Here is a 25,884-nt window from a genome sequence, read left to right as displayed (position 1 = left end):
TAAGTAAATCAATTAACTGTTGAATTGTAGATTCATTATCTAAAATCATTTTAGAGGGAAAACACATCAGATGGAAATGATATGGAACATTCAGTAATAATCTATAGAGAGATGGAATATGGTATGTTCCGCAAATTTATAGCATGATTGGTATCCAGAAATGAGAAGTATGTTGTTCTTCTAGCAAGGCACTCATGAACTGATCTCATCACCAATTTCAACTGGTTACAATAAGGGCCTCTAGATGACCAGAAATGCCAGTTTTTTCAGCAATGTGGTGTAGCAGGTAGTGAGTTCTGAAATCCCATACCTGGTACATAGACAAAGGTAATGCACTTAATTTTGAAAAGACTTTTCTCAAAGTACTAATGAGAAGAAAAATACATACCCAGTGGGGAGCTGTGTTTATACTAGAAATCCATCAGAAGTAAACAGTTTGGGTGAAGCCCCCTCATCAGTACTGGCTCTGATGAAGAGTTTACACTTAAAATGTTAACCTATCTTTTCTCTTTTTAAATGCTGATGGACCTGCTGTGTATTTCAGAATTTTGTGTTTTTATTTCTTCGAAGTTCCATTCCGCTCCAGGAAGGTACGATGTTCCGAGCTTTCGATTTCTAATCACCATTGCAAATACTATTCTTTGATTAATGACACAGAGCATTTGTAATATGGCCAAACGGACAAAATCAAACCCCCTCTCCAAGGTAGATTATTGTATTGTCTCAAAGAATTATACCTATTAGCTACATCATTAAATAAAAATAAATTTAAAACAGAAATAGACAGTTTCCTAGAAGTAATGGGAATTAGGGGTTATGGGGAGCGGGCAGGAAATTGGACATGAATTTAGATTTGAGGTTAGGATCAGATCAGCCATGATCTTATTGAATGGCGGAGCAGGCTCGAGGGGCCGATTGGCCTACTCCTGCTCCTATTTCTTATGTTCTTATGTATACCTACCAGCTCAACTGATGCATTTCGAGCGTAGAATGCAGTTAGTAACAGGGAAGCCTGGAGCTCAAAGCCACAAACGTCCAGTATGGAAGCTAGCTATGTAACTCTTTCCATTTTTTACACTTTCCTTTCTTCCACACATATTAATTTCTAAAATTTCTTACCCTAACATTTTGCTTTCTGATCCTTTGCTCTTGGTTATTATTTGAAAATCCTTCAACATTAATTTTCCTTGGTTACATCTTTTCCCCTTTGGAACATAATTTTTTTTAGAAATAAGAAAAGTCCATTAGATTCAACAAGCCCATCATTTTTTCATAATCATACCCACTAATTTGCCTTCTTACCACAGGGGTAATTCCATGATCCGACACTCCCAGGGAGGAGCCGTATTAACAGCAGCCGTGGGCCAGAGAGAGAGCTACAATATTGTAGCCCAAGTTCTTCAATCCGAATTCCCTTTAAGCACAGCTTCCCATTGGGAGTGTAAAATTTCAGAATGTCTCCTTAATCCCTTCTCTATCCTAAAATGAATCTAATTGCCACTTGAACCCATTTTATATTGCGTGCTTCAATGGTCTTCTTGGTAAGTTATTCCACAACTCCACTATCCTTTGGATGAAAATGTTTCACTCAACTTCCCATCTTACTCCTAAATTCCTAATTTTTAACGTGTCCCCTGGTATTTGAATGCTTCACCACAGCCACTAATTTCTCTGGAGCCGATTTGTCAATGCCCATCATAATTTTGGAAAGTTCAGTTACGTCACATCTTCCCTCTCTCACGAAAAAGAGCCCAACTTCCTTAAACTTTTCTCATAACTTAGAATTCTAATATCCAGAAACATCTTTGTTGCTTGCCTCTGCATCCTCCCGAGGTCAACAATATAGTTCTGTGATTAGGTGACCAAAACTACATACATTACTCCAGATGGGGGTCTGACTAATGCATTGCACAGTAACAACACTTTTGCTTTGCCCTCTATCCCTTTTTAATGGAATACCTTTTTAACATTGTTTTGAAATTATCTGTCAGCACTTTCTTGATTTCTGAAAGTTTGTTTGCGTCATTTTTACATGTTTAATTGAAAACCTGTCTACTGGCAAACCAATCCCTCCAAATAAATGCCCAATTGATTTTATGATAGTAAGCATATTATGTAGCATCTATGTTTGGTGCACCATGCACAACTAGCGCAGTGAGCATGTTCTTAAAGTTGAATGTGATTAATTGCGGACAAGTTACTAAAATAAAAGCAAACATTTAAGGAGGGAGTGCCATCATCAAGCTCCTTATTAAAAATCAAGTAGTTGCAAAGAATTATGGGTAATAGTATCATGCTTTCTCCCTTGTCTCTTTCCACTGATATTTGGATGTCTTTTTTTTTTAATTCAGCATTGTGATGCCGCCAAAACACTGTTTAAATAAACATATTAAATAAATTAACAGAATGAAACAAAGTATGTCAGGTTAGTCATAATTTTTTCAAACAATTTGCCTTTTGAAAATAGTCTTGAAGATGAGACTCACTTATTAAAAGAATATTTCAGTGAAGATTCACAAAAGTAATTTACTTCATAAAGGTAACACTTGTTTGCCTATCTTATTTTATTCCTCCGTCTCAATAGATGTCTCAAATATTAGGATGATTGCACATTAGCTCATTCTTGTGTGCTTTCTACAGCACTGTGCCATTTGAACATCTTGGGTTGGATTTTGCTGTGAAAATAACGGCGAGGCTAACAGCGCTCACTGTTATATATGCGCAAATCGGACAGCAACTGCCGGTGAGCGCACTTGCAGTTAAACGCGAAAATCCTGAAGTTGCTGACCGAGTTGCACTACCCCTCCATAAGCTGCGCAAAAATGCTATCTCGCCGTCTGGCTCCCCATTCAAATGTATTGAACAGCGTGAAGTTCCTGTACTGACATCATAGATACGGATTAAACTCGCCACAAAAAGTTAGGGCTTGTCCATTCCCGTCAAAGTACACTTTTAATGGTGTGGTAAGTCTTAGTTACTGCCAAACAATCTCTCTGGCACTGAAAATAACTTTTACAAATGCGGAGTCTCATTGTTTATTGTTGGAGATTTTTTTTTGAATTTACATAATTATTTTTACTTTTTCTTTCTATCTCTTTTATCTCACTCTCTTAATTAAATCTTCCTCCCCTCTCTTTCACTCCCTTTCTGTACCTGATTTGACGTTGAATTCACTATTCTAACTTACACTTCCTGGTTCAGACTCTGCGCTGCTCATTAACGATTCTTCAGTCTGATTGGTTAAGGAGATACACAGCTGCTTCCACTGTTCACACTGGTCCCAGGTACCCTGTAGAGGGTGCCACACAGTTTGGCTCTCTCATTTACAGCAACTTGCTGTGCAAAACCCCATAGAAAGTCTACAGAAAAGTGCAAGTCTAACGAACAGCTGGCGCCATTCGTTCGCCGTTCACAACAAAATCCAGCTCCTTGTTTTATTTTTGAGCACCACAATACTAAGAAAATGGGCACATGTATTGACTATTGACCTAAATTGACCCATCATGAAAAAAACACAAGCAAGTAAGTATTACAGTTATACTGTAGCTAATGATCTCAGATACATTTAAAGAGCAAATTTCACTTTTACCAACTTTTTTTAAAAAGTAAACAGTTGTAAACAACTATTGATAATATTATTGCAATGATATACATCTTTCTCTTTGAACAATGATGACATGAACTCGGGAAATTGATTTGTAGGAGTTATTGAACCTAAGATTGTGAGGGAGCAGAACTAATACACACTGTTGAAATGATTCCCTTTGAGGTAATGACTGGATAGATACTCGTGTTAATTCAGCTCCCTCACTGTTGGGCTCAGTCACTCCTAAGGTCAATTTCTCAGAGTTTGCCATCAATGATCACTATTCAAACAAGTATCTTGAAAAAAGGCATTTTAATAATATGCTGGCAAGTGCTAAGTGTGGGTCCATTTTAAGCTATAAGTAATTCTTCTAATATTTCCGATTACTGTCACAGGACATGACTGAGTCCAGCTGTGGCTAATGAAAAGTTCCCTCAAATTTACAAAGATGTGGTAATGGTGAGACCAGCCTGAAGCTGACTTTATCCTTATTGCTGATCTTACTCTACTGGAAAGCAAAACATTGTTAGTGGGTTTGCTGCCTGTGAGATAGACCAGTCCCTTTTGCTGAGCCTTAGGGGTCACAGAACAAATCATAGAATTCTATAATACAGAAACAGGTCATTCATTCCATCAAATCTGTACCAGTGCTTTCTCCATGTGACCCAACTAGTCTAATTCCACTTTCCTATTCACATCCTATACCCTCTAGTATTGTTATTTTTCAAGCAACTATCTACTTTTAAAAGAATTTGTAATTCTCTTCAACCCATTGTTGAGGAGCTTAGTTTCAAATAACGGGATGAAGAGAATTCTAACCATACTTTTGAGGTAGCTCCTTATCAACAGAGAAATGGGAACATTTGGAATTTACTTCCACCACTACCATAGGCTAAAATTTTCAAAAAGAATGGCAATAAATTAATACTCTTTTTATCACTAACTCAATTATCAAGCTGTTTGTATGGTTAGAGATCAACATCTTTATTTCCCTGACATAGCAGCAATGTCAGTGTGACCACATTGGTATATAAACTACTAAAACAATTTCAAAAGTTGCAAGAGAAAAATATATTTTAAATTTTCACACAAAACAATCACAAATTATCAACAATTGGATACTTATACTGCATAAGAGAAGTACTCACCTGTTGCTGCTCACAAATTGAATTAGCTTTTCCCAATTCCAATGGAATTATTTACAGCTTTATATAAATTTATACTGGAACATCACCTATATAATATTTAAGGTATATTTAATTTAATAGCCTTCAGTTTATGCAGGACTGAAATTTGTTTATTAATGAAAGAAAGAAAGAAAGAATAGTGCCTTACATGATCTCAGGACGTCCCAATGAAGTACATTTGACAAGTAGTCACTGTTGTGATATAGGGATGATGTGGAGATGCCGGTGATGGACTGGGGTTGACAATTGTAAACAATTTTACAACACCAAGTTATAGTCCAACAATTTTATTTTAAAATCCACAAGCTTTCGGAGGCTTCCTCCTTCCTCAGGTGAATGTGGAGAATGTGATATAGGGAATCTACAATATGCTAGGGTTAAATAAATGATGGCCATACCAATAGCCACTAAAGTTTTTTAAAAATGGACTTAGAGGTTTTAGGAAGATAGGAACAGGAGTAGGCCATTCAGCCCCTCAAGTCTGTTCAGCCCTTTTGTGCTAAAGAGGAAAATTAATTTTATAATTAAGCAAATTTTAATTTGCAAATGAAATCAAATGATTATCTACTATAATAGTAGAACCATTATTCTAAGCTTCATAGAGATGCGTCTTGCTAATTAGCTAAACACAGATACTTTGGGCATGTAGATTAGGTCTAATTAGCATAATGTATTAATATGTTATCTATAATGGCAAAACATGTACAACCTTCATGTACTATAAACAAAGTATGCACAATTAATAACATGGAGAGGCTAATGCTGGCACCGTTCATTTCTCATGCTTATTTTTTCCCTAATATACAGGCAAAGTAAAAACTACAGACCAAAAATAGATTTATTGACACTGTATTTCAATCCATCACCTCTGAACTGTTTCTTCTGGGACATCACTCACTTTATCGGTTGAACATTTCTGATGGGTACACAGGACATTCAGGTTTCAAAATAAGGTATCAAAGTTTCAGAACCTAAACAGAGAAACTGAATACCAATTTTGGGTTGCTGTGGTCTCTAATTAAAATATTAATATATGCATTTCTTGCACTATTGGAGAGCACTGAACTAACCTACCATTAGGGCTGAACTAACTATATAATTGCTGAAAATATATATATTTCTTGTTACCCAATTTAAGGAATAAGACACCTGGAAATAAAAGATAGAGCAGTAGTTTAATTGTGCAGGTCGGTAGTCGCTGATTTGACCCCAGTTGCCACTGCTATGCTTTAATAGTTGCTGTATCTTTCATGTATATCTCTAGAACTGTTTGATGATCTAGTGTATTTGTTCCTGGCAACTGTTTGTTAAGTAGCAGCAGACAAGCCTGTCTTTACTGTTATATCCCAAAAATATGTTCTTATTTATTTTAATAGGTTATGGGAATATTGCACCCAGTACTGAAGGAGGGAAAATATTCTGCATCTTATATGCATTGTTTGGAATTCCTCTCTTCGGCTTTCTGTTAGCGGGGATTGGGGATCAATTGGGCACAATCTTTGGTAAAAGTATTGCAAGAGTGGAAAAGGTATTCAGAGTAAGTTGACAGATATTCATTATTTTAATATATTATTTTATGTACCATGAATCTATGAACTACAAACTGTTCATTCTTAGGAGGTTTTGATATACTGAACAATTTAACAAAGTATAAATTGAATATGTATTTAACAAAGATTACATCATGATAGATTCAAATACTCACACATTTTACTCTATTAATATTATATAGCTCCCCCTTCACCAGCAAAAATAATAAATCACACTTACTTTGGTGCATTATGAGTAAATGATTCATGTATGAACAGCCAGCTAAATAAGTAGGACAATCATAGTTGAAACTTGACCAAAGCATTATTATTTGATGTAGCAAAGTAACTAACTACAATAGAATAAATTATATTATATCACAGGATCTACAGTTCAGTGGTATTATATATTTTTAAATTCATTTTTGGGATATGGACATCGCTGGCAAAGCCAGCATTTATTGCCCCTGAGAAGGCGCTGGTGGGCCTTCTTGAACTGCTGCATAGTTGTTTTGATACAACCGAGTAGCTTGCTAGGGCATTTCAGAGTCAATCACGTTGGCATGGGACTGGAGTCACATATTGGCCAGACTGGGTAAGGACAGCAAGTTTCCTTTCCTAAAGGACATTAGTGAACCAGTTGGGATTTTACGACAATCTGACAGTTTCCTGCTCACTTCTACTGGTACCAGCTATTTATTTCTAGAATTTTTAAAACTGATTTCAAATTCTCAATGGCCATTGTGGAATTTGAACTCATATTCTCTGGATTATCAGTCCAGGTTTCTGGAGTTACTAGTCCAGTAACATAACCACTACACTACCATTCCCAATATCATGTTATTATACACAGGAACAGTGGTATACCAGATACAGCAGAGTGTCCTATGGACTGAGAAATGCTTCTATTGTGAAAAGACTCCAATCAAAAATTTATGGTGTCATCCTTCAGCTACCGAAACCACCAAAAGAAAATCCACTGCATCTCCCCACACTATCTACTAAACAAATATACTTAATATACAGTTAAAGTAAAGCATCCTCCCAAATACCACATCCAGAACCGAGGATGTTTATTAGGTTCAAAAATTCACATTCCTGTTTCAAATCAAGTTGACATTTTCAGACAGTAGGTAGTTATTTTGTTTTAAAGACTCCAAAATAGAAAATAGAAAAATAACTTTATTTTACTCTGCATAGACCCAACTCTGATGAGAGTCAGATTGGGGATGGACAAGTGTGGGCAAAAAGAGGGACTTGCAAATAACTGCTTTGAAAATGTAGGGATAATCTGCAACAAAGTTTTTTTTGACTTATGTGAAGTTTTTAGAGTTAAGACTGAAACTTGAACATTTAATATGTGGAATGTGAATTAAACCCCTTGATTACTAGACCAGCAAATTGACTTAAAATCATTTGTTTAATTAAGTTACTACAGATGATATGTAGTGGGAACTTATAGATTTTTGGAAAGTAGCAATTTTGTTCAATTCACAAAATCTTTATGACAGATCCTATCAGGCAACATATAATTCACAGAATGTGAACTTGAGGGGAAATGTAACTTTGGAAACAGTTAACAACAAAAATATTTGTAATTACTGTATCTTAATTTGAGTTACTGCTCACTTAATTCATTTTTGAACAATGAGGAAATAAATGTTAGCAGTTATGGATATACAAAAAGCAAATGCATGAATCCACATAACATTTTCAAAGGCTGCTTTAAGAGACAGCATGATGACATAGTGCATGGGTGCGACAATATATTATGACATGCAATAGAAGGACATGTGTTTGCACCCATGTGGTGTTGGTTGTAATATCAAAGGATAAACTGAGTGGAGTTGAAGCCTTTCTTCAAATAGAAGACTGGGAAATTGAAGCCATATCACCTTGGGTGACTGTTATTACATCCTTACAGATGGTTATAGAGCAGCCTAATTCGATGTCAGTTGGCAAGGTCACTACCCCACTGTCTCAGTAAGAGAATGGTGTGACACCTTTAGACCTAAAAAGGGAGAAAATCAAATTAAAACAAATAAAACATAAAGGAAACTTACATTCATATTTATTAGAAATATGTTGCAATCTATCTTCTTTAAAGAAGACGACTTTCTGGCAGCATGTGAGTTATTCAGGAGACATTGGAGCCACAATCTTCTACATTATTTGGCTAAATGCGTATAATTTTTTTACTTGTAATTTTTAAATATTGTCAAATCATTAAACAACATTCTAATTTTGGAGGAAACCTTGAATAGTGTCAGACAACAAACCAATTGTATACACAACTTTCCAGTTAAATGGATCTTCTGAACAGTTGAATTAGACTTGTCATTTCATTATCAATGTCATTATCAATAAGTCATTTACTGCTGTTCTCTGGTGTGTAACTGAATACGAAATGGTTGCAACAAATCCAATAAGTATTGAAAGTTCAGCCATAATTTGTTTATTAATTATATTATTCATGTAAATATATGGGTCATCAGACTAAATTTGTTGGATTAACAAGGCTACCAACTAAAACAGCTTAAATAATACATTGAAAAGACTTTGCCCAAAGTTGTTTGTGTAGATTTTGAAGACAAAATAGATTTGCATCTTTAAATCCTGAGTTCAGAACCTAATATCTACTGACATTCAAATTACTTTTTACTCAATGGGCACATTTATCAATTCCTGACCTGACTGCTAGATGGAGCGCTGCATAGCAGTGCAACAGTGCATCTCAGTTAGAGCAAAATTGGCAAAACTACCCTTCCCACACCATCTGTCAGCCAGTTGTGGAGGTGTACTGATGGTAGAGACTATCATGCCCTTTGGAGAATTATATTAGGAGACAGATCTAAACAGAATGTAGAGAGAGCTGGAGCCGAAGTTCCAATCGGGCAATGGACAGTTCTGGGGGCGGATTGCATTACGGGAGACTGGAAAATGGGTCAGAAGCAGGCTGCATCTGGATTCCACTCCTTGTTTTTGGTTCAGCCATTTTCCGATTGGTGGGGGGTGGAGGTCATGGACAGATCTTTGGCCTCCCCCCCACACCCCCGCAGATCAAAAGGGGATGTCTGAGGGAGATCTTGGGCTGCCTCAGGAATTCCACCTTTTACGCCCTTAAAAAGCCTCATTGGAACTTATGCCCATTGAAAGTTGGGTTGAGTCCAGCTGAGGTCACAGGAAAGGCGCCAGACCTTGTCAGAAGTAAGATAATAAATCCTGGAGGGGATCGATTATCATATGCTGTCAGAGCTTTGGCTCCATTGGACCTGAATATCTTTCCATGCTGGTTTATTTTTGTAAACAATTTTACAACACCAAGTTATAGTCCAGCAATTTTATTTTAAATTCACAAGCTTTCGGAGATTTTCTCCTTCCTCAGGCAAATGTTTCAAGATTTTTAGCCTAGGAACAGCCTTGGGTGCAACCTGATGAGGTGGCTGGGTGCTGCTCTGTCTTCTGACAGGCGCATTGGGGGTGGGTGCTCCTGATGTGTGCTTGCGGCTACCAGCCACCAGCTTTGAACACACTAATGACCCCACCCCCACAATTTGGGATGAGGTTGGTGTCAATCAATATGGGTGGCCATGGGTTCCACTCCGCTGCACTTATGCTGGCAGAAGGAGCCCATTGAAATTTTGGCACTGGGGATTATAAACTACCTCTCCCCAACCACCACCCCACCCAACCTCCCCCCGCACCCCCACCATACAGTCTCAGTCAGCCAAGTGATCTGAATTGGGTGAATTTATTCAGATTTGACCTGCACCCCATATGATTTTTTAAAAAAATTATGGTTCTTTCCTTATGCCACGTCTGGCTGAGATAACAGTTAATCTACCAGTATTGCTCTTAAGTACAGTACTAGGAGGTGTGCAAGAATGCCCTGGTTTGTCTTGCCTTTTGATTTTTCCTCCAGCCTGTATGAAAATATCTTGCTTTTGCTCTACACCTTACGCTGATAGCATGGCTAAGGATAGAAATTCACCATATGGTCAATTGGAAAGGAGAACCCAAATCCTACCACTTTATGGCATAGTGCTTTGAAGTGCCAACATGCTGTGTTACCATCCTATCCTTCAATGCAGAATTTCAGATCAATTTGGACTTCAGATGGCTCTTGTACCCATTTCAGGTAAATGTAGTAATAGGTGCTGTGAGTGCTAACAACTGAAACTACATCAAAAGGGATTATAGTATTTCAAAATCCGAATGCAAGTTTTGGCCTCATGAATCCAAAAATCAAAGTATGAACTTCAAGTTCAGTTTTGGATTTGTATTTCCTCAAACTCTGCAGCAGTTCTTGTACCTCAGAGGTGTGTGCCTAGAATTTCCACAGGGGTTCTCTACTGGGAGATCAGCAGAACTCCTGAAGAAATGGCATAAATAGCTGAAAACAGCCGTTAAGTACAATTTCTCCAGGGTTTCCACTGATCATCTGCTGAAATTTCATCAGGAGATCAGGAGAATCTTGTGGAAATTCTCTTCCATGGTCTTGAATCCAATCCAGAAACGAGTCACCTCTCTCTGGTGGTTATTTGACAAGTATTCTTTTTAATTGCTGACTCAAATGTTTAGAGAACTTACTTATAAATCTATTTCTTTTTCTTTACATGTTATACTGAATTTTGTGTTTATAAGGTGTGGGATTTTAGTGCTGGTAACCAGGCCCTGACAACGTGCCTTGTTGCACCATTCCCTAGAACAACCATTTGTGTTCTCTCACTTGCAAATTTACTGTCAAATTAGGGGAAGTCTTATGTCCTGGGCACATGCTCATTGGTGTAAAATCAACCAGATTCATTTCACATAACACCCTTACACCTACCAGACAGAGGTGACTATTGGCACATTTACTTTATAAACGTCCAGCCGATGACAAATCCACAGTCCTCCCACTGCTCACTGTATTTGGAAATATGAAAGAGCCACTTACTTTGTTCTAGAAGCAGTGATGGCCCACATTTTCACAGGTCCCGTGAACTGTCACCACATTTGGTGGCTCCACTTCTGGGCTGAGTACAATGGCAGGCAGAAAAGTAAATGAGTGCAGCAGTGGAAAGCCAGTATAGTGCTGCTGTTCTGTAACTAGCACAACAATGTAAAAGTCCTTTTTCCTCTGACCAGTATTTTAACATAGCTCCCAGAAGTTTAAGGGCAATATAATAACTACTGCACCACTGACCCCCCCTCCCCCCAGAGAGGAGACTTTCATCACAGCTGAATCTAGGGTCTCAGAGGTGAAGGGCACTGCACCACCTGTCCCCTATTTGTGTAATTCTTCTAAAATCTATACTCCAAGGCTTCATATGTCATTGAGGGAAAAGTAGGAAAAATGTTCTATTTCCCAACAACATTATCTGTGAACGTAATAAAGACTATTCATTTACAATTATTGCTATCAAACAAAGCAATTTGCCATTTCAATATCGAGTATTTACATTAAATCAATTTCTGTCAGCAGTTGTAGATATAAACCTCAATTGCTTGTCTCTTCTTTTCAGAAAAAGCAAGTGAGCCAAACTAAAATCCGAGTCATCTCCACAATCCTTTTCATTCTAGCGGGCTGCCTTGTTTTTGTGACTATCCCAGCAATTATTTTCAAGCACATCGAAGGTTGGACAACTCTGGACTCCATCTATTTTGTTGTTATCACCTTAACAACTGTAGGATTTGGTGACTATGTAGCAGGTAAACAGTGTACTGGCCTAAAATAATTTCAGGTACAAATTTATGGCTTTAATAAAATATCTCTATATTATTTAGTTTATGTATTTACTTGAATTGTTTAGCAACCACTCATATTTATTTCAGTTTATTATTACTTGAAATCAACTTAGTATGACTGGAATAAGGGATCAGGATCTTAGTTTGTTGCTGCTGCAGTTTGTCTAACTAGGGATGAATGTAAATCTGAGTCAAACACCTGAGCTATCCCAGATATTGTTGCACAGTTGGGAAGCATGATTGGGAAATAGTGACATTCTGAGTTGATCATTGGCAGGCAAAGCATTGCATTAGTTACAGTCTAAGTGATCATGACAATTTAAACAGCTTGAAGCATAAATCTTAAGAACCACAGCTCTGCTTAAGCTATCTTTGATTATTTCACAATCCAGAAAGATGTTAACTAATTGTAGTGACAGTAAAAATTGTGGAATACGTGCTCTCAATTAAAAAAAACATAACTGTTCACAATGCCTGATGCATTCCAGAATTAACTTAAAACTCAACTTATGTAACAGTTGTACAATCTCTGGTGCATTATGGACTTTAAGTTTCTATGCAAAGTTATCATCATGGAGTTTCCAATAGGGGTGCAATTGGCAAAATGTGCCCAGAATGCGCTGAACACTGCGTCAGTTTTGCTGAGGTGAAGTTATGCTGAATTTTCGCACAAACTCATGAATCGGTGCAATCAAGCAGCATAATTGAACGTCATTGATTTGTGAATGGAACAGGGCCAGTGGGACCTCAAGGTGCTGGGTGTGGCTGTATAAAAGGCAAGGGAACAAAATTTCCCTTCAGAGTGAGGCTGAAGAACACACCGTAAAACATTTATATAATTGAGGATAGAGGATTGGTTAACGGACAGAAAACAGAGAGTAGGGATAAACGGATCATTTTCAGGTTGACAGGTTGTAACTAGTGGGGTGCCACAAGGGCCTCAGCTATTTACGATCTACATTAATGACTTAGATGAAGGGACCGAGTGTAATGCATCCAAGTTTGCTGACGATACAAAGCTAGGTGGGAAAGTAAGCTGTGAGGAGGACACAAAGGGCTCGAATTTAGCAGGCCTGCGGGTTCCCAGCGGGTGGTCCTCCGGGAGCGTCGAAAACGCGAACGGCGAAATTAGTGGGTTGCCCACGTGATCGTAGCAGGCAATCCACTAATAGGATCCAATTACCTGCTCCTCCGGGGTCCACGGCGCTGGCCTGCGCGTCGGGCGGGCTGCGCATGCGCAGTACGATCTGTCAGCTGGAGGCTCTCGAGTTAAAGGGGCAGTCCTCCACTGACAGATGCTGCAACCAATGGGACAAATTGCAGCATGGAGCAGCCCAGGGGGAAGGCTGCTCCCAGTTTAATGATGCCTCACCCCAGATATCATCAGATGGGGTGAGGAGGAGGGGGAGGACACAGATCTTCCCCCCGGCGGGCGGGAGGAAGCGGCCTGCCTCTGCCACCAAGAATGCCTGGCTCGAGGTGGCAGAGGGGGTCACCTGCGCCACCAACATATCGCCCACCTGCATACAGTGCAGGAGGCGCTGCAATGACCGCAGTAGGTCAGCCACAGTGAGAACACGAAGTCTTTCCCCTACACTCCGTCTGCCACAACACTGCCCCCACCCCAAATCTCCTTCAGCACCGCCAACACTATTCTGTCACATCACCCTTCATGCCCACTCACACCCCATCCTCATCTTACCTCCACCTACTCACCTCGCCAGTACTCATCCTGCCACTAACACGCGACCCAATCCTCATACAATCTCATGGCTCCATCCCATACTCACCCTCTCGTGCATCTCCCTCACGGCCAGCCTCACTCAACCTGCCACCACCTGTGCTGCAGCCACAGGGCATGCATCACATATGTGCAGTAGGCAGGGTAAGGCAAACGTCTCGTCAGCATGAAGGGGGTGCACAAGGGTGTCTGAGGGTTTGTCATGGGTGTTACCCATATTGAATTTCAGAGCCACAAACAGCACACATTATATTGACACCACCACTGCCATGTCTCCGCGAATCCTGTCCATTGTGTCCAATAATGCCCGCTCCTGGGTATCACTATGAGGACCCACCACTGATGCCACCCATCGTGTTACTGCAGAGTAGGTGCAGGTGTATTTGCAGGGCTCGTCCGCGCAGACAACTGAGAGACATCGGCGGTGTTGCCGGCTGCACCCTGGAAGGATGCGGAGGAGAAGGTGTGGAGGACAGTGGTGACTTTGCCAGCGACAGGTAAGCAGTTGGTGCTGGGGCCAGCCAGGAGCAGCTCGGCATGAAAGAGGCTGCAGATCTCCACGACTACATGCCGAGCGAATCTGCGCCTCCCTGTGCACTGCTGCTGGGAGAGGTCCGGGGAGCTGCGCCTCGGTCTGTGGACCCTGTGGCGAGGGTAGTGCCCTCTGCGACGCGTCTCTCTCTGCAGTAGCCCTCCCTCCTGCTGTGCAGGTGGGCGTGCAACCACACCGTGTTGGGGGGATCCACGTCTCTGCGGCGGACGGCGTGGACTGCGAGGCTGCTGGTGGTGGTCATGCTCTTCGTCCTCCGAGGGTGTCCACACACCACCCAACTGGCAGGTGTTGGTCTGAGGGGTTGTGCAGGGTAGGTGTGTGGGTCCTCGGACTGGGGCTGCGGTTTCGTGTCGGTCTGTCCTCTGGCTTGGCCGGGGGGTGGTGGGGGGCAGGGGTTGCCCTATGTGACGCGGTGGCCTCCTGCGTGGGTGAGGGCGCTCCCCCGTGGAGCGCACCTTGGAACCTGCCACAGGCTGCTGGCTGCAACACGCCTGGTTTGAAGGGTCCTGTTTCCCCCAGTGTGGGAAACTGACTGCTTTGAACGTAAAATCCCACACTTCCTCTTTTGACAGCTGCTTCAGCTCATTAACTGACCACAACGAGCAAGTTAAGTGCTCTCAAGTGGAACCCCGCTGGCTTTAATTGCCTGCGGGATTCCCACCAGCGGGGCTTGCGCGCGCAGCCCCGCACGTCAGCGCGGTACCCGGAAGTGGCCGGGATTTCGTCCGAATCCGGTCACGTGATCGGAGATCGGGATTTTCGGGGCCCCCCCGCTGGAAACCCGCAGGTAACCCGACCCTAAAATCGAGCCCAAAGAGTCTGCAAAGGGATATAGACAGATTAAGTGAGTGGGCAAGGTGGCAGATGGAGTATAATATGAGAAAATGAGAGGTTATTCAATTTGGTAGGAAGAATAGAAAAGCAGAATATTTTTTAAATGGTGAGAAACTATTAAATGTTGGTGTTCAGAAAGACTTGAGTGTCCTCGTACACGAAACACAAAAAGTTAGCATGCAGGCACAGCAAGCAATTAGGAAAGCAAATGGAATATTGGCCTTTATTGCAAGGGGGTTGGAGTACAAAAGTAAGGAAGTCCTACTTCAAGTGTACAGGGCTTTGGTGAGACCTCACCTGGAGTACAGTGTACAGTTTTGGTCTCTTTATTTAAGGAAGGATATACTTGCCTTAGGGGCGGTGCAGCGAAGGTTCATTAGATTAATTCCTGGAATGAGAGGGTTGTCCTACGAGGCGAGGTTGAGTAGAATGGGCCTATTCTCTCTGGAGTTTAGAAGAATGAGAGGTAATCTAATTGAAACATATAAGATTATGAGGGGGCTTGATAGCGTGGATGCTGAGAGATTGTTTCCCATGCAAGAGAGTCTAGAACTAGGGGGCCTAGTCGCAGGATATTTAAGTCGGCCATTTAAGACTGAGATGAGGAGGAATTTCTTCACTCAGAGGGTTGTGAATCTTTGGAATTCTCTACCTCAGAGGGCTGTGGATGCTAAGTCATTGAATATATTCAAGACTGAGATTGATAGATTTTTGGACTCTAGGGGAATCAAGGGATATGGGGATTGGGCAGGAAAGTGGAGTTGAGGTTGAAGATCGGCCATGATCTGATTGAATGGTGGAGCAGGCTCGAGGGGCCATGTGGCCTACTCCTGCTCCTATTTCTTATGTTCTTATGTTGACTGCTGGTCACTGCTGTCTTTAATTAACTAATTACTGCAGCAGAGCAAGACACACCTGTGTGGCTTCAATTGACTGCTGGTCACAGGTCTTTGTTGTTCCAAAAGCAGATCAATCACCTGAATTTAAACTAATTTAAACTGAATTTAAAATAATTTAAAGTAATTGCAGCAGCAGCAGGAGAAACACACCTGTGTCAGGCTTCAATAGACTGCTGGTCACTGCAGGTCAGATAATTAACGCAGGATTCATGTGACCGCGGTTGCTTGTGTGCCCAAGATTCTGGGAGCATTGTGATGAAACCTCCCCCCCTCAACAATGGGCGCAATCGGCAGAAACTCGCCATTCTGACCTGGGGCCGTGGCCAGTTTTGTGGGCAGGGACTGCTTCAGGTGAAGGGACTTTTCAACCAGCGAAAAAGATCAACGGATATTCCAGCGTAAAGTGGTTATTGGTGCAACTCACTTAAACTTACAAGTTTCCCGATCTTTAGCGCTATTTCATTTAATTCCACCCAGATTAAGCTGATATCTGGGCGGAAATCATACGGAAACTCTAGGCCGATCATAGTTAATTTGCTCTGGTTGTCCAGTGATAGAGCTTTAAAGCAATGTGCCACTGATCAAGAAAACCACTTGAATCAGACATTCTTCCCTATAATTTTTCACAAAGGCGACTTGTCCATATTGGCTGAATTTTAGGCGCAGCATTGAGTATAATTTGCAATAAGTAAATAATTGCTCAAACTTATGACACTATGGGGCTTCAAGGCTTGATTATCCACTAACAATAATATGGTATTGTACATTTTAACCCAATTTGTGTGTCTTTACAAGGAAGATTTTTATTTGAAAAATACGGCCTGCAGGTAGTTTGCTGTATTTTTCTCAACTATTTATCTACGTAAAGCACAGGTTTTAAGTTTTTTCTCAAAATGACTGAGTGTGTGAGCAAGACTCTTGAGGTTGCATATTTTGAATATTTAATCACTCATATTACATCCTTTGTAGCCTTTTCTGTTGCTTCTCCTGAGATTGCTTCGGTGGCAGTACTGTTTGACTCAAATCAAAATCGCTCACATATCCTATCCACTAAAATGCCTTCTCTACCTTTATTATTCACTAATATTATTTTTGCTGAACCTATAGCAATCCCCTAGTCACTACAACTTCTGCTTCAGTAAAGTTCAAACCATAGAATCATAGAATCATTGAATGATGCAGCATAGAAGGAGGCCATTTGGCCCATCGTGCCTTTGGTTGAGCTATCCAATTAGTCTCGCTCCCCTGCTCTTCCCCATAGCCCTGTAAAGTTTTTCCCTTCAGGTATTTATCTAATTCCTTTTTGGAAATTACTATTGAATTTGTTTCCAACAACCTTTCAGGCAGTGCAATCCAGATCATTACAACTCGCTGCCTAATTTTTTTTTTCCTTATGTCGCCTCTGGTTCTTTTGCCAGTCACCTTAAATTTATGTCCTCTCATTACCGACCCTTCTGCCACTGGAAACAGTTTCTCCTTAGTTACTCTATCAAAACCGTTCATGATTTTGAACACCTCTATCAATTCTCCTCTTAACCTTTTCTGCTCTAAGGAGAACAATCCCAGCTTCTCCACATAACTGAACTCCCTCATACCTGGTACCATTCTAGTAAATCTCTTTTGCACCCTCTCTAAAGCCTTGGCATCCTTCCTAAAGTATGGTGTCCAGAATTGAACACAATACTCCAGCTGAGACCTAACCAGTGTTTTATAAAGGTTTAGCAGAACTTCCTTGCTTTTGTACTCTATGCCTCAATTAATAAAGCCAAGGATCCCATATACTTTTTAACAGCCTTCTCAACTTGTCCTGCCACCTTCAATGATTTGTGTACATACACCCAAGGTCTCTCTGTTCCTGCACCCCCTTTAAAATTGGAGAAAGAAGCAGAGATCATGAAGGGTCATCGACCTGAAACATTAACTCTGTTTCTTTCTCCACAGATGCTGCTTGACTTGCTGAGTATTTCCAGCATTTTCTGTTTTTATTTCTGATTTCCAGCATCTGCAGTATTTTGCTTTTGATTCCCTTTAAAATTGTACAATTTAGTTTACATTGCCTCTCCTCATTCTTCCTACCAAAATGTATCACGTCACACTTCACTATCTGCCATGTGTCTGCCCATTTCACCAGTCTCTCTATATCCATCTGAAGTCTGTTACCATCCTCCTCATTGTTAACTAAATTTCGAGTTTTGTGTCATCTGCAAGCTTTGAAATGATGCCCTGTATGCCCAAGTCCAGGTCATTAATATATATCAAAAAGAGCAAAGATCCTAATACTGACACCTGGGGAATACAATTATATACTTCCCTCCAGTCTGAAAAACAACCATTCACCACTACTCTCTGCTTTCTGCCCCTTAGCTAATTTTGTACCCACGCTACCACTGTCACTTTAATTCCATGTGCTTTAATTTTGCTAATAAGTCTATTATGTGGTACTTTATCAACCGTCTGTTGAAAGTCCATATACGCAGCATCAACCGCACTACCCTCATCAACCCTCTCCGTTACTTCATCAAAGAACTCAATCACATTAGTCAAACACGATTTGCCTTTAACAAATCCATGCTGACTTTCATTTATTAACCCATACTTTTCTAAGTGTCAATTAATTTTGTCCTAGATTATTGTCTCTAAAAGTTTCCCTGCCATCGAGGTTAAGCTGATTGGCCTATCTCTTTTCTGTTTTTTGAACAGGGGTGTAACATTTGCAATCCTCCAGTCCTCTGGCACCAGTCTCATATCATAAGGAGGATTGGGAGATTGTGGTCAGAGCCTCCACAATTTCTACCTTTGATTCCCTCAGTGACCTAGAGTGCATCCCATCTGGACTGGGTGACTTTTCTACTTTGAGTGATGAATGATGAGTAATTATTTGCATCTCCGTTATGCTAGCCAATGGAAAATATTGATGTTTTCTAAAACAAGATCCTGTGTATGATTTTGGAATACACATTGGCCCCGATATTAACAGGGAGGCGGGATGGCAGTGGGCGGGGTGGGGGGGGGGGGGGGTGGCGACTGGGTGTGTCGGTAACTCGCCCAGTGAAATCGGTCCGATCCCCACGCGATCGCGGTTAAATTGAAGCCACTTACCATGGCTTCCGGGTTTCCCGTCGTCAACCTGCGCACCCGCATCACAGGCTGTCAGCTGGAGCAGCCCTATTTAAAGGGGCAGTCCTCCAATGCTACTCCTGCTGCAAACAACCAAAAGTACAGCATGGAGCAGACCAGGGGAAAGGCTGCTCCCAGATTTAACGATGCCTCACTCCAGGCCCTACTGGATGGGGCAAGGAGGAGGAGGAATATTTTCTACCCGGCGGACGGGAGGAAGTAGCCTGTCTCTGTCACCAAGAAGGCCTGGCTTGAGGTGGCAGAGGAGGTCACCAGCAGCAGCAACATCTCCCACACATGGATCCAGTGGAGGAAGCGCTTCAATGATCTAACTAGGTCAGCCAAAGTGAGTACACTTACTCATTCTCCTAAACTCTGTCTTCCACATCACCGCCCCCACCCCACAACTCCTTCTGCACTGCCAACACTACTCTATCACATCACTCCTCACACCCACTCAAACCTCATCCTCAACTTACCTGCACTTACTCACCTCCCCAGTACTCATCCCACCACCACCACTCAACCCAATCCTCATACAATGTCATGGCTCTGTCTCATACTCATGCTCTGTTGCATCTCTTTCACAGTCAGCCTCACCCAAACCAATGCATTCAGCGGTTGGCCACGTCACCATCCCTCACTCACGCCTCTCTGCTTTCTCCCCTTATAGGAGAAGAGAGCCCAGAACGCATGGGAGAGGGCGAAGACCGGAGAGGGGGCCGCAACATCTGGTCGTCCTCGCGGACATGGAACAGGAGGATCTTGAACTGAGCCGCACCCTCGAGTGCCTGTCTGTCAGGGATGCCGAGACTGCCACCCGACAAATGGCTGGTGACAGAACTTTAACATTCAGCACTCACAATAGCAAATGATGTTAACATGCCTTGCCATCTGCAGCACCTCAACATCTGTCATCATGCTTAATATTGCCTTCTGTTCTCTTACAGGGCCTTCAGCGACCGCCGTGACGGCGGAGGGCGATTCCTCAGAGGACCTGCCGGCCTCTGAGGGTGCACCATCACATCTGAGGGAGCCATCCACCAGCGCAGATACACACACCTCGGTGGGTCCCCATCCTCACTTAGTTGGGGTCGCACATGGTGAGTCACCACACACATGTGAGCACGAGCAGACACTGGTGGCAGGGGAAACTGTGGAGAGTCCACGTCGGTGGGAGCACTCTTCTCCAGGCTCTGCTCAGCTGGACACAGATGTTGAACCCTGGGGGCCATCCTTTAAAAGGAGAATGATTGAGGGGCAGCAGCACATTTGCGAGGTGCTGGAACAGGTGCCACACGCACTCTCCACAATCGCGCAGAGGATGGAGGAGTCCAACTCCTGCATGAGTGGAATGGTGGCACAGGTACAGGAGGGAATCTCTGAGATACTGTCACAGGGACATGAGGGCATCTCTGAGATAGTGTCGCAGGTAAGTGCAGGAATGTCTATGATGGCGAGAAGGCTAGCCTCCCTCGAGCTTCAAGCACGTCTCACCAATGAGTCCACTGAGGCCCTGACAACTGCCCTTCAGACTCAGGGTGAGCAACTTTCTGAAGCATTAAATAGGCAGGCAGATACACCAGCACTGGCCTTACAAGGCTTCACAATTGTCCTCCAAACTCTCATCCAACAGGGTGGTAGGAGCGATGTGGGCCTAGCCCAGGAGAGGGATGATGGCGAAAGGGGACATGGAAGTGGGGACGCCACTCAAAGCGCTCCCATGTCTCACCCATTGCCACCCTGTCAACCAGTACCCGCAATGCTGCCTCCTCTCCAGATGGCCGAGTCTGCCCCGGCACAGGTGCAGGTGGAGCAGTCTTTGGAGGGGCCCTCACGGGCACCGAAACCCAGAGGGCGTAGGCCCAAAGCATCTAATCGGTCGGGGCATGAACAAGAGCAACCTGCCACTATCTCTGCTGCAGTCACAGGGAAAATACCACATAGGAGTACTCGTAAGCATAAGGCAAAGGTTTTGTGAGCACAAAGGGGATGCACAAGGGTGTTCGACGGTTTGTCATATTTTTTATTTATATTTGATTTTTGTTAATGGCATATTAAATATTACTACTACTGCCATGTCTTGGCCATTCTTGACTGGCTTGTGTAGTATGTCCCTTTCATGAGGTTCACCATGAACACCCACACTTGATGCCACCCATTGGGTCACCCTACAGTGGGTGTATGTATAGTTGCACGACTATTTTGTGCAGGTGCCTGTGGCGCAGCACTGTGTTGTGGAGCTCCACGTGGCGGAGGTGGACGGCATGCCTGGAGAGGCTGGTGATGTTGCTTGCCCTCGGATGAAGTGATGAATTCAGCTATGGCGCCCCTCATCCTGACGGTGTGAGTTTGATGGGGTCCGCAAAGTAGGTAAATGTGTTTGCACAGCAGAGTTTAGGGTATAAATTAATAATTTTGAGTGGAAAGACAAAGGTGTTGCAGCCAAACCTTTGTCTGAAGTGACAGAGTGCCCTGCTGCAATAAATGAGGTAATCCCCCCAACTGTCAAATAATCCTTTGCATCTCCCACTGGCTGCTGGCTGAAACACGTCTGCTCCAACAGGGAGTGTTTCCCACAGCATGGGAAACACGCTGAGGATCCTTCAAAATTGCACCACTGCCAAAATCTCCAGTCAATGAGGTCTGTCAAGTACCTCAACTATCTAAATAACAATGTAAATGATCATCCCGCCGGCTTTAATTGCCGGTGGGAGTCCTGCATGTGGGAGCTGCGCGCGCACCCGAATGCGTCATTGGGGAACCCGGAAGTCAGCGGGTTGGAGCCGGGCTCCGAACCCTCTCCAGGATTCTGCCATTTTCAGAGCCCCCGGTCCCCTAACGCATCCTCTCGGCCATCCGAAAATCGGCCCCATTGATGTGATAGTTGAAACATTTTCATCCTGTTGCATTGTGCCAGAGTAGTAAAGATAATTATATGGATTATGACAAAACTCGAATAAAGTTGTGTTACTATCAGTAGCTTTAGTGGTTAGTAAATCTGAAGCAATGTTCATGTAAGGTAGATATAGATAGACATGAATTTATATAGCACCTTTCATGATTTTTTTTTGTAATGTAGTCAATGTTGTAATGTAGCAAACGCAGCAGCCAATTTGTGCATGGCAAGCTCCCACAAAAAGCAATGAAATAAATGACCAGCTAATCTGTTTTTTTAGTTGTTGGTTGAGGGATTAATGTTGGCCAGGACACAAACAATTACCACAATAACTAAATTGTTACTCTTTTGCCCTGCTTTTGGAGTGGCTTTTAGTGTAAGTACAACTCTTTTAAAAACATTCCCATAAATTACAGTGCAATAATGTCTGGAGTCCAATGTCAAATTATTGGCTAGTTATCCTATTGCTACTAATACTTGTTGGAGAAATTATACAGTGTACTTGTTGAAATTGTAGAGAATTAAGAAATCACTGGAGCAAATACAAGAGTGAAATGCCAAATGTTTATTTCAAATGCATTGATTGTCTGTGTCTAATGTTTATACCTTGGTGTTTTACCCTCACATTATCCTCTATGGATGCTCACTGGTAGATGATTATTACCCTGATGCAACCCCTGTCATAAATGCACCAGTTAAGGAGGGAGTTACATTAAGAGCTGGAAATTGAGTTTCTTGTGTGTGGATAATGGGTGCAGCAGCAATGGGTAATGCCTGTGCAGGATAAGGGTTATCTGAAGCCGCGTAGGGCCAGTTGCGTGGTTCATATGCTTTGTGGAAATTCAGCATGAATAACCATGCAGTGCCAACTGCCTTCTCCTTCTGGGGGAGGATTTTTGGTGGTACACACGCAGCACCATCAGGAAGAAAAGTAGGGATTAAAAATTAGGATTTTCCTTTACGTTAAACAGCCTATTATCCCAGGAGGTGATAATGAGTCTGTACAATGTACTGTTACGGCCATACCTGGACTACTGTTCTGGACGCCATACTGCAGCTAGGATACCCAGGCACTGGAGGCAGTGCAGAAAAGAGCAACCAAACTAATAGCTAACTTAAGGATCAGAGGATTGGGAATAGATCACCTCCCTACTCTGTCAGATAGAAAAAGTATGGATGTCTGATGAACCTCCAAAGGCCAAAAATATAAGGAAGATTTTTCACCACCTCAGGATGTCCCAAAGTGCTTTACAGCCAATGAAGTACTATTGGAGTGTAGTCACTGTTGTAAGGTAGGAAATGTGATAGCCTATTTGCGCACAGCAAGGTCCCACAAACAGCAATGTGATAATGACCAGATAATCTATTTAAATGATGTTGGTTGAGGGATAAATATTGGCCAGGACACCGGGGAGAGTTCCCCTGCTCTACTTCGAAAAGTGCCGTGGGCTCTTTTACATTCTCCTGAGAGGGCAGACTCAGCCTCGGTTTAACGTCTCATCTGAAAGAGGGCACCTCCGACAGTGCAGCACTCCCTCAGTACTGCACTGGAGTGTTGGCCTAGATTTTTGTGCTCAAGTCTCTGGAGTGGGACTTGAACCCGCAACCTTCTGACTCAGAGGCTAGAGTGCTATCAAAATGGGGAGAATTAGATAAAATGGAAGCATACACTTCTTTTGTAAAAGTATAAACAGATGACTGAATTTTAATTTTCATCTGAAGTGCTTTCTAACAACTGGCACATTCAGAAGAAAAATGACCAGTTATATTCTACTAAGAATGCTCTGTAGAGAGCATGAAAATTGATTTTTTGTACATGCTATAAAGTGTTCAAGGGATCTATTTTTCAACTTGAGTAGTATACTATTTAAGCATATGTAAACAGATGTTCTTCCAAATAAAAATATAACTCAAATTCATCCAATAACTCAAACTGCAGATTTCACTTTTTCTGTTGTTCTGTTATGGATATCGGTCTCAACTGATATTAAATTATCTTCAAACTTATGAAGGCTTAAGATAAGTTCAGATCTTACATAGAGCTAAAAAAAAGGTTCAGGGATGATTAGCACACTGTGGCCTCAGACTCTGTTCCCCTAAATGTCCTAAGTTTATCTATTGGTTTGCTTCATGCACACTTTGATACCTTGCCAATTGCAGGGCCCTATGTTAGACTAATCTCATGGCTTAATGTATTACTCTGTATAAAAAGATAAATAATTGAAAGAGCAAGATGCATAACATAAATTAGTGTAAATAAAATGTGACAGAGGATTGTAATAATGGCAACAGAAACTGCAGGGCAGATGCCCCATCTTGAAGACCGACAAAACAGCGACTAGTATTGTATTTCAGGCCAGACTGGCAGGAACACATTTGTGTAAGCAAAATATTGCTGATTGTGACAAATTAAGTACTATTTCTATTGATTTCTAATTGGAAATAGTAATTTTAACTATTTGTTTCCAGCTCTGAGTTTGATTGGCTTAGGCCAGTTTTGGCCAAACCAAATATTTGAACCAAGGCCAATTTACTTAACGCTAATAAAAACTATTGCTGTTTTGAGTGTTTTTTGAGCTGGTGAGTATTTTTGTGAACTTCAACAATTACAAAAAATGCTTTACAAAACGTTGAATGTCACCAATGTTTCTGACAGTGCTGAATGTATGTCTTGTGTTTGTGATCTAACTGTCACTGAATCATTACAGCAGGTGGTAGATGTTAGGGACAGCGGTTGCTGTGGAATTAGATCATCTTTGAAAATTAAGAAACAGGCTCTCATTTTCAAATATACTGTGCAATAAAAAGAAACAATTAAAAATTATATCTCTATAAAATGTGTGCACTTAGTTCTGTGTAATCTGTTTATTCAGGCGGAAACATAGCTATTCATTATCGCGAATGGTATAAGCCATTAGTCTGGTTCTGGATTCTAGTGGGTCTGGCCTACTTTGCAGCTGTCCTCAGCATGATTGGAGACTGGCTTCGTGCAATATCCAAGAAAACAAAGGAAGAGGTATGATGCTGTATTTACTTTTGTAAACATGTAAATTCTTTATGCAGCTAAAGGCCACCTGCTAATTAAAGTACATGTCCAAGGCGGAGGTTGCAGAGCAGGTTAATGTAGTATCCCAGGTCCAACAGACCCTGGGAACAAATGCGATAGAAGCTCAATTACATCAGGAAAAATGCCAAGATAACTGTACCCATCTTTGTATACATGCTTGTTATTCATCGAAAAAAGGCATGAAACAAATCTAGATGTTGAGCTGCTGCTCAGAGATAGCATGCCAACCTTGGAGATAACATTTGCCCGTTTTCTCAGCACATTTTTGTTGCTCAAAAGCAACAGGACACAGTTCTCGTAGAGCACACGAATACCTTGCTCCAAGTCAGTACTGCCACCACAAACAGTCTGTGTGCTACTTTGCACAAGGAGGAAGGTGGGAGGGGACTGAAAAATGGCCATTCAGCTTCAGTATAATGAATGTGTGGCATGTTCTCGGGTGGGACAAAGGGCTCAATTTTAAAATGGAAGTGCGGGTGCGTTGTGGGGGGATGGGGCGGACTACGAAAATCTGGGAAATGAGGAGTGGGAAGCGAACCCGGCTCCAACACGCTGACTTCCACGTCTCACAAAGACGCATTTGAGTTGCACACGCCGTTCCCTAACCCAGAAGTCCCGCCGGCAATTAATACGATATTTAAAGAAGCAAATGTATCTCATTGAGGTACTTATGGTACTTTATTTCTTACATATTAGGTAGTTAAAATGATTTTCAACCAGGCGTGAAGGGCCGGATCAGGCA

The 25,884-nt window shown here is 42.0% G+C and overlaps 1 protein-coding gene across 1 annotated transcript in view; it reads left to right on the top strand.

Annotated features, from left to right (window-relative positions):
• The window catches only part of LOC137326603 (potassium channel subfamily K member 10-like), a 41,185-nt gene that overhangs the window by 9,325 nt on the left and 5,976 nt on the right, over positions 1 to 25,884 (top strand). The window contains exons 4-6 of the mRNA XM_067991868.1: positions 6,150 to 6,310; positions 11,810 to 11,996; positions 24,949 to 25,091. Coding sequence (XP_067847969.1) covers positions 6,150 to 6,310; positions 11,810 to 11,996; positions 24,949 to 25,091 — 491 coding nt within the window. The remainder of the gene's footprint in view (positions 1 to 6,149; positions 6,311 to 11,809; positions 11,997 to 24,948; positions 25,092 to 25,884) is intronic.

The sequence above is a fragment of the Heptranchias perlo genome, chromosome 10, assembly GCF_035084215.1.
Source record: "Heptranchias perlo isolate sHepPer1 chromosome 10, sHepPer1.hap1, whole genome shotgun sequence".
Classification (NCBI taxonomy): Eukaryota; Metazoa; Chordata; class Chondrichthyes; order Hexanchiformes; family Hexanchidae; genus Heptranchias; species Heptranchias perlo.
This window is presented reverse-complemented; position numbering and strand designations above follow the sequence as displayed.